General features: G+C 43.9%; 2 protein-coding genes across 7 annotated transcripts in view; both read right to left on the minus strand.

Annotated features, from left to right (window-relative positions):
• Positions 1 to 2,950, minus strand: part of KIF13A (kinesin family member 13A) — a 72,441-nt gene extending 69,491 nt beyond the window's left edge. For 4 of the 6 annotated variants that reach the window (XM_079983728.1, XM_079983725.1, XM_079983726.1 and 1 more), the window contains exons 1-2: positions 2,342 to 2,949; positions 844 to 937 (exon numbers count right to left, since the gene is read on the minus strand). In XM_079983728.1, the coding sequence (XP_079839854.1) occupies positions 844 to 937; positions 2,342 to 2,396 (149 nt within the window). In that variant the 5' untranslated portion in view covers positions 2,397 to 2,949. Of the gene's footprint in view, positions 1 to 843; positions 938 to 2,341 lie in introns of all 6 variants that reach the window. The other 2 variants (XM_079983727.1, XM_079983724.1) reach the window with 1 other exon arrangement.
• Positions 2,951 to 11,367: 8,417 nt separating this feature from the next.
• Positions 11,368 to 14,560, minus strand: NHLRC1 (NHL repeat containing E3 ubiquitin protein ligase 1). The gene has a single exon (XM_079983799.1). The coding sequence runs from the start codon at positions 14,134 to 14,136 to the stop codon at positions 12,934 to 12,936; it is 1,203 nt and encodes a 400-aa protein (XP_079839925.1). The 5' UTR covers positions 14,137 to 14,560; the 3' UTR covers positions 11,368 to 12,933.
• Positions 14,561 to 17,200: the final 2,640 nt, after the last annotated feature.

The following is a 17,200-nucleotide window of genomic DNA, read 5'->3' on the forward strand; positions in this document are numbered from 1 at the left end:
CAAGACTATCATATATTCTGACAACCTTCCTCCGTTCTCAGTAATGAATGCTGCTTCTCAACAAACTGTTTCAGTAGAATAGTACACTGCCACCTATACTATGTGAAACAATGTTTTCCTATTAAAAAGTAATTACAACACTGAAAGAAGACATTCAGAGTGAACAGATCAACAGATCATACCCACCCACCCAAAAACACAGACAACACTAACTTTTCCTTCTATGTCTCTTCTGTACAACCTCCCTCCTGGCCCCTTATGAAGAAAAAATCTGATCTATTTTTACAGTCCAGCACATTGGTATTTTGGATATTTTCCAACAATTTTTTTCCAGGCCTTTACAAATAAAAGCCAGATACGATTTAGTTCTTCACTCTTCATTCATTAAAATAAGCAGTCTTAATAACGAATCCAGGAAATACATCTACTCAGCTGTATGTACACTGAAATCAGTAACAATTTTCACTGCTGCCGAAGAATCCATAGTATTCTATCGTTCCTGAATCAACGAAGAATACTACATTGGGGGAGGGGATGTGGTTTACAAGGTAACTGTACTTAAACCTACAGTGTTTTGATTTCCGACATTCTTAGTAGCTTATTTTACTAGTTTATCATTACTATTCTACATAGATTCCATAACTACTTTTCATGCAACTCAGCACTCAGCTTGTTGAAGGTTAATTGCAATTCTTCCTTTTTTATATGGTTGTGAATCAGAGAAGGATCACCTCCCAGAACTTTTCCCCATGAGTAGAGACAAGTTACAGAAACAGCTGGTGCTTCCTTAACAAAGGACACAAATCATTTATCTGAATTGAGAATATAGATTTAGATGTTTACCTGTTTTCTCCCTGCTTGTTGTTTGAAGGTGGAGGATGCAGCACAGTTTGATTCCCTTCCATCTCCACAATGCACTTTGTATTCAGCTCCAGCTCTGAAACATAATGCAACTGAGAATTTCAGAACGTTCCCTTACAAAATGATATATACAGCTCATCCCAAGCCAGCAGGGCTTTTCCTGTTTCTTTCTTCTTGTGTCTAGAAAACAACTCCCTTTTGCTGCTAAGAGTGTAGGAAATGGCATGGGCGTTGCTCTCCAAAAAAAATGTGGGGGAGGGAAAAAAAGGGGGGGGAAAGGACAATCCAAGAGCAAAAAGTTGGAGACCTACAGATTGACAGAGGCTTTCCACCAGTGCCCAGTTTCATTGCCTGGCTTGTATGTTCTCCACATGTTACCCGTGTGAAATTATACAGCCACTGAAAGGGTGGAAAGATGACCACTCTCTTGCTTTCATTAACCACCTTTTGTAACAACAGCTGGCAAGTTAAGGCAACCAAGTCACACTGAGCGGTCTTGAAAATGTCCCCCCTCCCTAAAAAGCGACCATGTAAGCCATTTCAGGGCACCATCTCCAAGACTAGGAGATGATAGTGTCAGATCCTCCACTGGAAGTCAGGAAGAGAGAAGAAGATCCACAGCTTTTAGTCAGCTGGGACAGCTCAGTCGGTAGATCATGAGACTCTTAATCTCAGGGTCATGGGTTTGAACCCCACATTGGGCAAAAGATTCCTTCATTGCAGGGGGTTGAACCCTTGTGGCCCCTTGCAACTCTATGATAGGTTGCATAGAAGCCAACTCCTAGGGGCCAAAGTCCGTCTGAAAAAAATCCGGTAACTTTACTTTGGGCACCCCAGTAAAAAAATCTGACCCCCCCCCAAGTTTATGGGCATTGCCATTCAAACGGTGCGTGCTGTGTCATGTGATCAATTATGCGGGGCGGGGCTCATCTGCCCCCGCTCCATAAATGTTGGCACCCCTGACAGGTTTGAGAAATCGCCCCAAAGCCAGCCAGCTTCACCCACCCACCCACCCAGCAAGCGAGCAGACCAGCTCCGAACAGATTTACAAGGAGCCGACAGGGTTTGCCCTCAACTCCACGCCCCTCGCTGCAAGAAAAGGGAGGCTGCGCTCCAGCCAAGAAAACCAAGGGAGCGAACGAGGGATCGGGGCTTCATCCTGCCCACCGCGGGGCTCACACCCCGAGCTCTCCGCTCCCGAGCCTTTCGCCAGGAAGGGCTAGGCAAGAGCTTTGCTCAAGCCAGAGGGGACACCCTTCCCTTTTCCTCGCCCCGCCGCCAATCCAAGGGAGAGAAAAAAGTTCAACTCTGCAAACAAGTTGGAGGGGCGGAAGGGAGCGAGGGAGAAAGGTGCTTCTGAGGGGTGAAGACGGGGTTAGTGGGGACCGCTGAGAGGCGAGTGTGAGCCATCTCCGTCCCATTATTATTATTATTATTATTATTATTATTATTATTATTATTATTATTATTTTATTATTACCTCTCCTGTTCATGGGCCGGACTCTGACGGCCACTTTCACCTTCGTATCCGACATCTTCCCTGGCGGCGGAGGAGGCGGAGGCAGCGCCGGGTGTCCCGTCCCCCTCAGCAGCCAGCCAGCCAGCCAGCCAGCTCCCTCAGGGGTCGCCCTGCCGCTTCGCGACGGAGGGAAGAGAAGCGAGAGCGAGTCTCGCTCGCAGGCGGCGCACGGCGGAGCCCGCCTCTCCCCTCAGGACCGCGGCGGAGCCTCAAGGCGACGGCCGAGAACCCCGGCGAGGACGGCGAGGCTCCGTCGGCTGGGGAAGCGCGGCGGCGCCGACGTCCATCTCACGCCGGCGGGGAAGCGGTGAGTCGGGAGGAGGCGAACCGGCACCAAGCGGCGGAGGAGCGAGAGGAGCTTCCCGGGGACGCGGCGGCGTTTCCCTCAGCCTCGCCTGCGCGAAGAGCCCCGCTGCCTTTTCCCACAGCCCCGTGCCTGCTGCTGCTGCTGTTGCTGCCGCCTCCGCCTCCTCCTCCCCATCCCAACCGCCATCTTCCAGCCCCCGCGGCGGCGGCTGCTCCTGCCTTCGTTTCCCTCCCTCTCTCTCCTCAGTCTCTGCTGAGATTCCTGGGTCAGGCAGACGGAGCGAGGGCGGGCGAACGGGCGGGCGGGCGGGGGGGAAGAGGAGGAGGGAAGGGGCGCGTCGGAAACGACGGAGATAGCCGAGCGTCTTCGGCACTGAGGGGATCGGGAGTTGGGTAGCCGGGAGCTAGGCAGGTCCTCCTAACGGTCATGCGCGAGTTCTCTCGGGACCCTCCGCTCTCCAGGAATAGGAATTCGCGACGCGTTCGCGCAAGCGCAGATGGAAGCGCTGACGGGGAGGGAGGGTAGAGTGTGTTTCAGGCTTGCTTGTTTTCCTCCTGCTCCGCTTCCTCCGCCTCCACCCTTTCGAATTTGGTGTCAAGTTGAAGAGTGGGAGGAGGCGGCAAAAAGCGCACGAGCCCTCCGGGCGGCCGCCGCCTTGCAAGGCTAAGTTTAACGCACCAGGAGGGTTGCTGAGGCAGCGATGGGTCAGGATGCGGCCCCGGAGGGAAGGAGCAGGTTGAGACGCGGAGGAATGTGAAGTCAGAGGATGAGAGCTGCCCATTTTAAGGGCGATCGCAGCATCTTGAATTATAAAGCTTCCCGAGTTATTCAGCTCCACTCTGTGCTTTTCACTTGAGCCCTTTCTCAGCACGGTTTAAGAACTGTACTTTTAACATAAATGACGGGCGTCCCAACTTTTTGAGATCTTTAGCCCCCTTCCTGCAACATATAACCCATTTTTTTATCTTGCTGTTTTCCTTCTTTCTCCTCTTTCTCTTTTAAATTTATTTATTGATACGTTTTCAAAGAGATCCAAAAAGACATACCCCTTACAAAGTATCGTTTTATACTGGTTATATATAATTTCAACACAATTCTCTCTGATTACTCCCAGGCACCCCCAAAAAGTTTCCTGCTCCCCCAGCTTCCAGTCCCTATATTAAAGTCCTTCCATACAACATGGATTAAATCTTGCCCCACAGAGAAAGGTGGCAAATTCAAAAGGAAAAACTAGGAGTGCATTCAAATGTATTTTCCTTTTGACGATTCAGTCACTTGATGTTGAGTCCTACCCAATATACTTTGCACCTGAGCTGGAACCCAGAATGGTGGACCCCTCCCTACCAGCCAAGGAAGAAGAGATCTACACTTTATTCTTGTTGAACTTCATTGGGACAATTTGTATTGTATGTTCTTTGGTGTTACTTTTTAAACTGTATATACAGATTTGAGTTTGACTATTGTAATTAATAAAGGTTTGTCTCATTGTTTGTGATCCAGAGTTCATCTACATACTCCGAAATGTTAAAAGCAGCCTTCTTAAGTCACAATAATTTTTGAGGTGGAATCGATCATTGCCCGTATCTTTCTGAGGTCTTGAGGCAATTAGATATACATCTTTGTAACATCTTTGAACTAATCCAGCAATTGGAATGAATTTGATCTAATCTTAAATTTGCAGTTCTGCACACACGCAGGAGTAAGTAAAGGGATTTAGCACAGGATTAAGCATGTTAGTCACACATTAGTCCCATTTAAAGCAATTGGACAAATTAGTCATATAGCTAACAAGTCCTGTTTATTTCAGTGGAATTGATGACTAACAGTGCAGACATCTGATAGATCATACATAGATCCTTCTGAGTTTAATGGGGCTTTCCCCAGGTAAATGGGAAGAGGACTGCAGCCTCCTTTAGTCTGGATCCAAACCATTTTGGATTTTGTGGTGCATTCCAGTTAACATGCAGCACAACAGAAAAGGTACATAAACATGTTTTGATAAATACCTCTGCATGAATTACTTATTTTAATGATGTTGAATTAAAACTCTGTAGAAAATAACCCTATACTCTCAAAATAGCAAGAAGAAACTATGATACCCCCCCCCATTCTATTATTAAATCTGACAAAATGAGCTAAATTATTCTGGCACCTGCAAAGGTACTTGCTTCTCAAAAACAATGTTTTTCTCATTTGATCCCAGTGCCATAGGCAATGTAGAATTTGTTTTAAGTAGGATGTGAAACAATTCGAAAGCATTTCACATCCAGAGAAATGAGGTTTTACTGATGAGTAAGATGTCATGATAAAATTAAATATTTATTATAACCTTGTTTATAAATATCAATGGAAAATTTGTGACTTAGGTGCTGGCCCAAACCATGGATTATTTCAGTAAGGGGCAGGGGGGAAAGTGATTTTTGTTTATAAGCAATGTACAATAAACTTATTCATATGCAATATTGATCACATACAGAGAGAACACAGTTAAAGGCACAGTCCAGCTAAAGTAAAACATGTTAAAGTTCAATTTTGATCGCGCTTGTCTTGACTTTAGCTGCCTTGTGCTATAAGCAATGGGGAATCGCTGTGTATAGCTTTAAAAATTGTGTGCTGTTATGTCATCAGAAGGTAGTTCGATAAATATAACTGCATTTAACCATTTTGCATGAGGCACCCCTGATTTACTTACATGTTTACTTAAACGATTTCTTTGCTATCCTAGGGATGAAACAACAACAAAGCAATTTTTTGGCGTCAAATAGTGTTGGAAGGAGAATTGCACTGTACCTCTAAACTGTCAGGTTTATATAACAAACAAATGGGACCTGCAACAAAACCTTGCATTGGGGAGTGCTTGTATACAGGGTTTGCTTTGGAAAGCATTATGGCTCTGAATATCAGTTGCTGAGAATCATAAGCCCAGAGAGTGCCATTGCACTTCTGTCCTGCTTGCGGGCATCCCATAGGCATCTGCTGAACCACCCTGAGACCTGCGGGTATAGGGCGGTATATAAAGTCAAATAAATAAATAAAATCTGGTTGGCCACTGTGTCTCTCATTTCCTTTTAGCTTCTGTCCTCAGTGCCCTCTCTTGTCCTCGCTGTCTTCAGAAGAAACAACTTCCACAAGTGGGTTGTGCAGTGCGACCAGCTGCAACAGACTCAAACCACGCTTACCAAGTCCACCATGGGCATCTGAATCCAGGGAGAGAAGGAGGTGCGATTGAGCTGTAGGACACCAACATTCTTCCCTCTCCACTTTGACAGTGACTGGGTGGGCCTTGGGTGTTCCCACAAATAATTTACCCAGGTGGTTGCAAAAAGTCGGGGAGGGGACTTTTCTGGCCAGAGGTCTTCAAGCTAACCTTTATCCAAGCCACACTGCTTTAAACTATTTCAGGATGCAGCAAGAATGTTATTTAGGATTTAACAAGTTCTCAGATGGAAGCTAAATAGCTTTGTGGTGTTTTGTTCTTTTTAATGTAATTTGCCAAGCCATAAAATGAGGTTTTCTTCATGCCTGCAAATTACACATCAAAAATCTTCAGGTTTTTTTAGGAACTCCACCAACAAAGTTTTACAGTTTATAACAACAGTCAGACACACACAGTTCTCTCAGACAACAGGAGAAAGAAAAATTTCTTTTGTCTAATCAATAGTTTAATCAATCCCGCAAATGCCACTGTGGTGGTATGTTTTATGATGGGCAGACAGGAATCATAAGTGAAGCATTGTGCGAGAGAGAAAGAGAAAGGAGGATATTGACTCTCAGTCGCCTTTTCTTCTAATGTAGAACACAGTGATTACCTTTGAAAAAGAGATTAGAGGTTCAAAGTTCCTATATCTGAGGTTCTTTGCCCTACCACATTCACTTTAAGTTCTCGTTTCTGCACACCCAGCTCTGGAAAATGAATTGCTTACCCCCTAAAAAGCAATTAACTGCCACATTCAGTTTGTGACATGTACAACATAAATGAGCATGAGCTGCGGAAAGGACAAGCCTTCCATTATTCGCCCCTCCCTAAAAAAGCATTCACTCTCTTCATCATTACAATAAAGAATGTCTGGTATGCAAGTATGGCTGAAGCAGATCCCCACAGTTCTATTGTGAACATGAATCCTGAATTGAGATGAGCTCCTGACAAAACAAAGCAGGAGGCCGGCTGGTAAATACTGTTAGGTTATTATTTATGTATTCGGGACAAATTTATTTTTTTTAAATTTCGTTTTCAGACAGCAATACATAAGGAAAGAAATTGTACAACTTTGCACTTTAAGAGTGACCTGTGAAAAGCTGTAGATCATCCTGAAAGCTATCGTTCCATCCTATAATGAGTAAGCACCAGCTTTCTATAAAATGGGCAGCCCATTTGCTTACCTTCCTGGATTAGCAAATAAGTTGTAAAGGTCACCATAATGGCAGCATCCCACAATCTGTAAAGCTACTCCAAATGTGGCAGTATGTGTGCCAGTATCTGTCCACACACAGAGATAATACATACATTGCTGCTGCTAGCTACTTATAAACTTGGCAGCCCATTTGCTTACCTTCCTGGATTAGCAAATAAGTTGTAAAGGTCACCATAATGGCAGCATCCCACAATCTGTAAAGCTACTCCAAATGTGGCAGTATGTGTGCCAGTATCTGTCCACACACAGAGATAATACATACATTGCTGCTGCTAGCTACTTATAAACTTGGCTTGCTGATAAGTTCTCATAAATATCCAGACACAGCATTCACTGGCTGTTTAGGTATTGTTTCTGTATCTGCCTCTTATTTTGAGTTATTAAAAATGATACCCCACACCTTAAAACTACAAGAGTTGTCAGGGAAAGCAACAAATACACCACAAATACTCTTTTCATGAATGAGAGTCAAAGTACAAGTATAAGGAAGCCTGAATATATATTGGAAGGCAGTTTCAAGAGTGATTTTGAGCAAAGCAGTGAGAAATGAAAGGGTCTTTACCCAACCCTTTCCCTACCAGCCATTTTCTGTTTAAAAGCATCTGGGCCATCCCCTAAGCAGCTCTCTGGAGATTCAGACATGGGTTTGCCAAAGGAAGCCTGTTGGCATTCGTCCCTGATGGGCTGGAGAGACTTGAGACACTTACACAATATCTTATTCTTCTAAAGGCCATTACTTGGCAACTAAGGATGAACTTACCAAATTAAATAAAAATAAAGGTCAATTGGCAATCCTATTCCCAAATTCTATTTGGAGCTTAGATCTCTGCTTCTTGGAACTCTTGCCACCTGAGAGTTGTGTTGTAGAATTTTAAAGTCTTTGCATTTGTTAAATAAGTATTTTTATGCAGTATTGTCTGTGTAGAACACACTTTCTGTATCTGATATAAAATTTGCACCTCTTAACAGCCTTCACTGTTTAAAGGATCATGGGGAATAGGCAATTGGTTTTTGGGGTGGTGTACTTCTTCTTGGAGCTCAATTTCTCCCCCTCTGAAGGATAGTTTCCATGGCAAGGGGGCACGACTAATAACACAATAAGTGCATCAGTGGTGGATTTATAAAGGATCACCCCCACGCCAGTCCACTTTATTAGTTGTTCCACAATATCCCCTGATGTTCCTGCATTGCTGTCTGGCAAGTCACACTTGCTCTATAGTGCAACCAATGTGGGACTAAAGAAAATCCACAAACCATTTGTGGTATGAAATTCAGCAGAAAGCTACTGGTCACACACTGACTGGAAACAAAGCAGCTACGGCTGCCCTCAAACTTTTGTAGGAAGAAAGAGTATTGACCATCCCGATACCATCATAAAACCAAATCACTGTGAATGCACAATAGGAAGGACATCTGTGGTGGGGTTCTGAGACAGTTTAAATGACTGAGAGAGGCAAATCAGACGTGCTTTGTTTACAGTGTGTTGCTTTCAGCAGTTCTGCATTCACACTCTAGCTTGTGGATGCAAATGTGCATCTCCATTAGCACATGCACCTGAGCACTGATTCCACTGAAAGCAATGCAGGATGTGCAAAACAGCATTCATACTGGGATGGGAAAGTGGATGCAGATCCCATTTTGAGCCATGGTTCCTGATCTAGCAAATAGTATGTGCAGGGAAAGAGATGTGCTTGCTGGAAAAAGCATGTTACGATAGTTGGATCAGGTTTGCCTGATGGTTGACCACAAACTTGACATGAGCCAACAGTGTGACGCGGCAGCTAAAAAAGCCAATGCAATTCTGGGCTGCATCAATAGGAGTATAGCATCTAGATCAAGGGAAGTAATAGTGCCACTGTATTCTGCTCTGGTCAGACCTCACCTGGCGTACTGTGTCCAGTTCTGGGCACCACAGTTCAAGAAGGACACTGACAAACTGGAACGTGTCCAGAGGAGGGCAACCAAAATGGTCAAAGGCCTGGAAACGATGCCTTATGAGGAACGGCTAAGGGAGCTGGGCATGTTTAGCCTGGAGAAGAGGAGGTTAAGGGGTGATATGATAGCCATGTTCAAATATATAAAAGGATGTCACATAGAGGAGGGAGAAAGGTTGTTTTCTGCTGCTCCAGAGAAGCGGACACGGAGCAATGGTTCCAAACTACAAGAAAGAAGATTCCACCTAAACATTAGGAAGAACTTCCTGACAGTAAGAGCTGTTCGACAGTGGAATTTGCTGCCAAGGAGTGTGGTGGAGTCTCCTTCTTTGGAGGTCTTTAAGCAGAGGCTTGACAACCATATGTCAGGAGTGCTCTGATGGTGTTTCCTGCTTGGCAGGGGGCTGGACTCGATGGCCCTTGTGGTCTCTTCCAACTCTATGATTCTATGATTCTATGAACACGGGTTTGGGTGGTGGGAGGCAAAATATCCTCTTTTCACTGCCCATCTCTTCCTCCTCCTCCTCCTGCAAAACTGCAGATTCCCCCACTTGCGTTCAAATCATAGTCAACGCATTAGATTAAGACACTTATTTTCATTAAGAGTTGATGCGTTGCTATGCCTACTACTAGCTCTTAAAAGAAAACAATGTGATTTGAAACTCAGTGACTCATTGTATGTGACAGGGTGATGAAGATAACACTCAGTGGGGAGGGGAATCACTGTTGTACATGTTGTCTTGCAACATACAGTGCTCACATTTATCTGGAGTTTCAACAAACTTAAACAGACCAATAGAAAGGCATGATAATGGTGTTTTTCAATGTACAGAGAAAGCTGGCCATAGATTGAGCATCTGACAATTCAAGGATCGAGGCAGCAGCATCCATCATTTTCATGGGGCATCCACAGTACTCCCAAATGCACTGGGAGACATAAAACATGGAAGACTATTCTAAGAAAACAGAACTGCACATTCATAAATAAAATTCATAATGTAGGTGTGAAGGCATTACAGATTTCACGATGGGGGCAGTTTTTAGTAGGATGCTGAAAGATTCAAGTCTTGTGGATTATTTCAAATAAAAACAAAAAGTCCTGCGATCCAGTTATAGATTCCGCCTCACATCAAGTCTATTTCGGCCCTGAGCTATTGGACAAATTGTATTAATAATGTTGCCATAGTTTATCTTGTGGGATATTTAAAAACAACTGTAACAAATCGGGGGAGGACTTTGGTTTTTCAAATTTCAGTGGAGCCCTGTGCAAGGCCAAAATTTGCCCCCCCCCCCAATGCAACATAAGTCATGACTCTGTTCATCCCATTTTTTCAGTAGCTATTAAGTACAACTAACTTAGGCTCCAACTTTAAAAAAATATATATAATTCACAGTTTAATCTTCTGTATATCCAAATCTCTTCCCTTCCTACCACCATCTCAATGGTGTCTGTTTTGGCTCTCGGTGTGTAGAAGGTGAACTGCTGAGTCAGCCAGAGAAAAGTGCTTCCTAATCAACAACAGCATGGCATGATACAGTGACAATTTCATCATTAAAAAGATCACGTTTGCAGATAAAATGGAAGACACACCCCAGAGTTCATTGGGTCCTTTCCATGCTAATGTAATTCCACAATTTTTTGCCACAAGTAGGTACTGGACTTCCAACATTTTCCCCACAACCAAAGGAAAAGAGGAAATGCATACCTTTATTTCATTACTAAACACAATGAGATTTTTTCTTTAAAATCTCACAAGGTCCTAAGTCATCAATATCTTGATGCAGTAAACCTTTCCCTCCAGGTCAACCTGTAATGTTAAAACTTTTTTGTAGTATTTTCATGAGTTTTTAATTTATTTCTTCCTTAATTTATCAAAGAGTAAGGTAACAGTTCTACCAGAATAACCAGTGGGGAAAAGGCACTGCATTCCCGCCCCCCATCCTAACAGCCTGATTATCCCATGATCAGAGATTCTTTAAGCTCATCTCAATAACATTCTAAAAACACTTCTATCTTATATTTAAGAAAACAGAAATAAATTGTGTCGAGCGTTACTAGCAATACACTGGGCCTTCTGTTTCTAACAGCAACAAAGATTATGTATTGTCCGGGGGGGGGGGGGGAGAGATGCAACCAAAGGGATCTTTCTTTCTGATGTGTATGATTTTTAAAATCTAAAAACAGCCTTTGAGGCCACAAATTTCAGCCGAAAAATGGCTGGAAGGAGGGGTTATGTAACTTTTCTGCCAGCTGCCCCCCCCCAACTCAAAATTAACCCCAGGTGCGTTTCTCTGTACAGGAAATATTATATTGGCACCTGTATTTTTTCTTCTATGGAATTATTTTTTAACTGAAACTCATAGAAAAGAAGCACAGCTGTGTGTAAGGCGCAGTTCGGCACTTTACATTCATCAAAATAAAGAGTTTTTACATTTTTTATATTTAAACAACAACCCAAAAAGTACAATTAAATCACAGTTTCTTTTAAATCTGCAATGGAAAAAATATATAATATAACCAGCCAAACAGGCACTCCTTCTATAAATATGTGTAGTTACAACGGTCACTGACAGACTCAGAGGTATTCAGAGGTATCCAATATAAAGCAGATGGAGATGATCTGTTCTATAAAATATACACCCAGCGGAACACCCTTGAAAAGGCAGGTTTGCACTAGTTTAACTGGCTTCAAGGTGTGTGGAAAAAGCTGGTTTAATGGCATGGCCATGAGTCATTCCCATGCCTCCACCATCCTGAACATGCCCCTTCTCTGCCCCGCTTTGTTCCGCTTAAATGCTTTGCAGGATGACCTGGCAACACATCTGGTGAAGGCATCTATTCCCAGTGTAGCAGCCCTGATTAATACTGCCACAGTGTTGAATTTCTTGGGTCAGCTTACAATGGCCAGTGCAATGTCATAAGACATGACTTCCTAAACCTGGTATCCTCCAGATGTTTTGGGCTGCAACTGTCATCAGTGCTAGCTGGGAAGGTGATGCAGCTGGAGTGAATGGAACCTGTGGTCCAAAAGACCCAGAGGGCACCAGGTAGGGGGAAGACTGCACTAACAGATGCTGCCCATTCTCTTAAACACTCATTTGCTTATGCAAGGGGGGGGGCGGTCATACATTCTGGCTGAAGATGGGCTTTCACATGTGCCATCGTTAATCCAAGGGAAACACAAGCCTGTCTACAGCCCAACATAGAAAGTTACCAGGATTGTTCACATACAGCTTCTCTAGTACCCAGCTGCAGTAACTCCTTTGGCAATGGCCAACATAAATGTCCAGCACCTTAGTTCAATCGGATTTCCTCACTAGTCTGAGGTTACAGTACGTATTACAGCCTTAAGTAGTCTAGTTCACATCCGCTGGACTGATTCCACAATACACAACATGGATAAGACTCATATCAGCTTCTCTCTCTCCCTCTCTCTCAATTTATTTATTTGGTTTTTCAGATTATAATTTTACTGTCACACATCCAACATCCAACATAGAAACAAGATTCCAAAGAATCTCCTGGGCTTCCCTCCTCCCCTTTGTGGGTCTTATTGTTAATCATTTCCTCCTGCATCTTTTATAATGATCCAAATCTTTTACCTCTCCATTGTGTTCAAAATTCACCATTAAACTACAAACGTTATTCCAAACCTACTAACAATTTTAACTGTTTACAATGGCTTTTAAGATAAATTATAAATTTTCCTCATTCCTTATTAAAATTTTGGTCTTCCTGATTTCTAATTCTTGCGGTAATTTTAGCCATTTTGGCATAATCCATCAACTTGATCAGCTATCCTTAAAGAAGTTGGGGTGTTAGGCACAAAGAGCTTCCACACACTCTCTGTTAAGATGTGAACTGGATCAGGCAATGTGAAAGCAACACACCCCCATATTTCAGCTAGCCGTGAATACTTTTAAAGAATGATCTCCACCATCCAAGACAATCAGAGAACTGTCTGGTGTGAAAGCTAATGCCAAAGGGCAAGAAAGACCTTGGGTAATGATAGGTTTACACATAGGGAACTCTTCAGGTTTACCAAGGCAGAAGATTGCTTGGTTATAGCTATCGGTTACTATTACTTGACCTTCCCTGCTGAAGGTCACATCACTGGCATATATTTTGGAAGGAAATACTAGATTGAGGCCAAAAGTGTCCACCTGGCTTATGAGCTGCATGTCTGCAGCGAATACTTTCAGTATGGTGCAGCCGCAGCTTGGTCCTTTCGCCGTTGAATGCTCTATGACAGCAATGGCCCCAGAGGCCTGAGAAACAGCCACTTTCCTCGGGTCGCACAAATTAGAACAGAGTTTTTCCACCCCCTTTAATTCCCCCCGCTTAAAGTCGGCTGTCAAGCGATACAGAGCACCTGCCACCGAATCGGTCATGATCACATCGTTCTGAGGTGTGGTATCCAGACCCCAAGGTAAACCGAAGGACTCGGAGATAACCAGCTTTCCCCTGCCGTTGAAGTCGAACACTTTGACAGAACGATCCCCGCTGTCCGTGACTGCGATATGGCCGTCCAGCGTGATGGTGACATCGGTCGGGTACCTGATGTCATTTCCTGCCTGCCCTCTTTCTCCAAACTGCTGTATGACGCGCCCGTTGAAACTGAACAGCTTAATCCTCTTCTTGCCGTCGTGAGCCACCGCTAGGCAGGCAGACCTCTGGCACACAGCAATCCCTGTTGGGTTGACCAGGGTTCCCCATCCTCCGAAAGACAGGTGAAATGTTAAGACCTGAGATGCTGGCATCACCACATCCTCAGCTGCTCCAACGGTCCTTCCTGAAACCGGAACACTGATGGATGAAGAGCTCAAGATCTCCATCAGGTGCAACAATGGCAAGCAGTCGCTGGTCTCGGAAGATTTGCAAGCCCTGCGGCAGAAAGGGCACTCCAGCTTTAAACTCCGGGGATGGGCCAGTGATGTGACACACTCCAGGCACATGACATGTCCGCATGGCAAGTTCCTTGGCCGGCGCTTTTTCTGCTGGTTGTATTTTTCAAAGCACACTTTGCATTCGAGCAGACTGTTCTCTGTCTGGTCGAGCAGCTCTGTCGTGGTCTGCATGCCGTCACCGGCCTTGGCAGACATTTGTGCAACTCTTAAGAGGATTGTTGCTCTGCTGGTGGTGTCCTATGCCATCTGGTCACGTGGGTGCAGTCACAAGACCCTCTTACATCAGAGAGAGAGGCCTTCGTGCAGAGTGAGTGCAGTGAACTCGACAGCGATATTCCACAATGGCAGCGTTGGTTGTAGTTTGCTGCCCCCTTGAGGAAACTTTACGATAAAGCAGCAGATTCGCAAGGGCACCTGCCATTCATGTATTTTCACCTTCTCTTTCCAGTGTTTATTTTTAGCTTGCGTGAAAATGGGAATAAATATGATCCTGATTCAATTGCAATATGAACCTGAATACTGGTAAGGTGCCCATCTTTACCCGTATAAATTGAATCCAGTATGTTTGGGTTTACTGTACCATTTCACTTCTCAAGGATCACTGTTCAATTAAAGTCCACTAAAACAAATAAATGGTGGGGGCAGAGGCGGGGTGTAAAATTGGTTTCAAAGGCTGTCTTGTGGACTTCAGCATGAGAAACATTTATAAATTTACAAGAGACTCTGCCCTCAGGTATAACCAAAGCCAACCATGTTGGTAGTGTTTTCTTAAAAAAAAGGGATTATTAATTATTTAGAGAGAGATCAGGTACACCATTGACCTAAGGCTGCCCTTGCGGCTGACTCCTATTTATTTTGCAAATTTGCTGTCTCACTTTCTTCTAGATCTACTTATATCTAACTCTGTCCTCTCTTTCCTGTTGCTGGTGCTTCCTCTCCCCCAGTCGCTGCCCCATTTTGTCCTCCTGACTTCATTCTCCTCCCATCCCCATGGAGTGGCTCCTATTGTTCAGCCCGGACACTGAGGTACAGTGCTAAGGGCCTTCTGGCAGTTCCCTCACTGCAAGAAGTGAGGTTACAGGAAACCAGGCAGAGGGCCTTCTCAGTAGTGGCACCCGCCCTGTGGAACACCCTCCCACCAGATGTCAAGGAAATAAACAACTGACTTTTAGAAGACATCTAAAAGCAGCCCTGTTTAGAGAAGTTTTTAATGTTTGATGTTTTATCGCATTAATTATTATTATTATTATTAGGAGCCATTCAGAGTACTTGGGGAAACCCAGCCAGATGGGTGCAGTATGTATAAATAAATAAATAAATAAATAAATAATAATAACAATAATTATCCTATTCTTTTAACTGTTGCATAGCAGACAGAATACTTGTGTGGATGTGAGTGCAGCTTGACATGTTCTGGATCGCTTCAGATATATTTTAATGGATTAAAAAAACACAGAGCCTCCTGTGTGTGTGTGTGTGTGTGTGTGTGTGTGTGTGTGTGTTTTAACAAAGCTTTTGGGAGGTTGCACAGAAGAACCCTGTTGTACCTTAAATTCCCACCCCTTTCCCATGCACAAAATACTATTTCCATGCCTTCCAAGGGACCTTCATAGTGGGGTTGAGTGAATAATGGTTTACCAATCAAGTGTTCTTTTTCAAAAGGAAGTTGCCATTCTTGACAAAATCTCAACTTAGTTTCTCATTCAAGCCAAGTGACCATCCTAGGCCTGTTTGGCACTGTTTTCAAATGACAGACAGCCTTTTTTTTTTCGCTCTTGTGAACGTTCAAACTGTTTAAAAAAGAAAATAGCATGAACACCATCCTGCCCTTGACGGAATGCTTCTCCACTTTCCAGTGGAAAAGCACCCGGATGGAATACAGAGGGGGGAAAGTGCTCTCTTGCTACATGTGCCACCAGCTGCTTCTCCTGGCTGGTGCCTCCCAATTCCCCCCCCCCAGCAAAAGAAAGGGCTTTTGTGGCAGCAGCTGTTTCCTCAGCTGCAGGGTTTTCTTCATAGTATGGAAAAGACACTTGTAATAAAGGTATGGAATGGCAGAAGCAGAAGGAACAGCTGAATCAGAAGGATTCATATAGACACAAGGCAATTCAGGTAATGAATTCTAGCAACTGAGCTAATAATGCCTACACTGCCCTGTTCTATTGGTTTAAGCCAGTGGTTCCCAAAGGTGGCCGCTAAGAGGAAAGGGGACAGTGGCAAGTTGCCGAAGTCATTTTAAGGGGAAATCTGCAAGATCGGCACTGCTGACATACATCCGAATTTTCCCAGACATTTGACTGATTTCCGCAAGGACACTGCTGATAAATGCGGTATTCTGGATATGTCCAGATGTATGGCAACCCTAGACTATCAGACTTTGAATAGCTAGTATCACTGGATCAAGTTAACCAATTTTAGTTTTAACTGGATTCTGAATCCAATGCTGCAATTAATTGTCACTGTTTTGAAGTTCATTGTGTTATTATTGTCCTAGTGGGATCCTTACAGGGTCTGAATAATGCTTTTTATAGGGTAGGGGGCAATGGGGATGAGTTTATGGAATCAAGCAGGTAGTGGGCCCCAAATAATTTGGGAACACCTGGTTTAAGTGATAACTCAGTGAGGCAAAGGAGGAGTGGCTATATACCTCATGTGGTTTGATCCATTCAAGGTTTCTGAATCAGAAGCATTTCACACTTTTATATGACTTTCATGTTTCCTATGGCTACACTATTTCAGGAAACCTTAGTGAAAGTACAGTAAGAGGAGCAGACATACACACCAGGAAGCCTTGATTTGCTGCTGTTCCCCTGAAAATGCTCAGTGGCTCTGCTGAGAGGCCAGCTCCATTTGGCTCCTACACTCTCTTAACCATTGTAATAATGTTGTAACTTTAGGAGCTGGTGCCTGACTTTGTTGTTTCTTCCCCCCTCCCACCCTTTACTCCCCATCCATTTCTCCTTTTGTATCAGGTGCTTTCCACTGTAATTCTGTGGGAAGGAGCTACTTTTTATGATTAAGCTTATGTCTGCTGTACTGAGAGGTTTTTTTGACTGAAGAGTGGTGTAAAAAGGTTTCAAACAAACAGAACTCTGTCTACCCTTACACATTACATGTTTGCTGTAGGAAATGCTCATGTACCCATAGCAGGTATGAATGCCATATAAAGTATGTATCTGAAGAAGTGTGCATGCACACGAAAGCTCATACCAATAACAAACTTAGCTTGTCTCTAAGTTGCTACTGGAAGGAATTTTTT

The sequence above is a fragment of the Podarcis cretensis genome (assembly GCF_951804945.1).
Source record: "Podarcis cretensis genome assembly, chromosome: 7".
Classification (NCBI taxonomy): Eukaryota; Metazoa; Chordata; class Lepidosauria; order Squamata; family Lacertidae; genus Podarcis; species Podarcis cretensis.

Excerpts from the sequence above, each read along its gene's own strand:
- NHLRC1 (XM_079983799.1), bottom strand. The coding sequence starts at position 14,136 with ATGTCTGCCAAGGCCGGTGACGGCATGCAGACCACGACAGAGCTGCTC.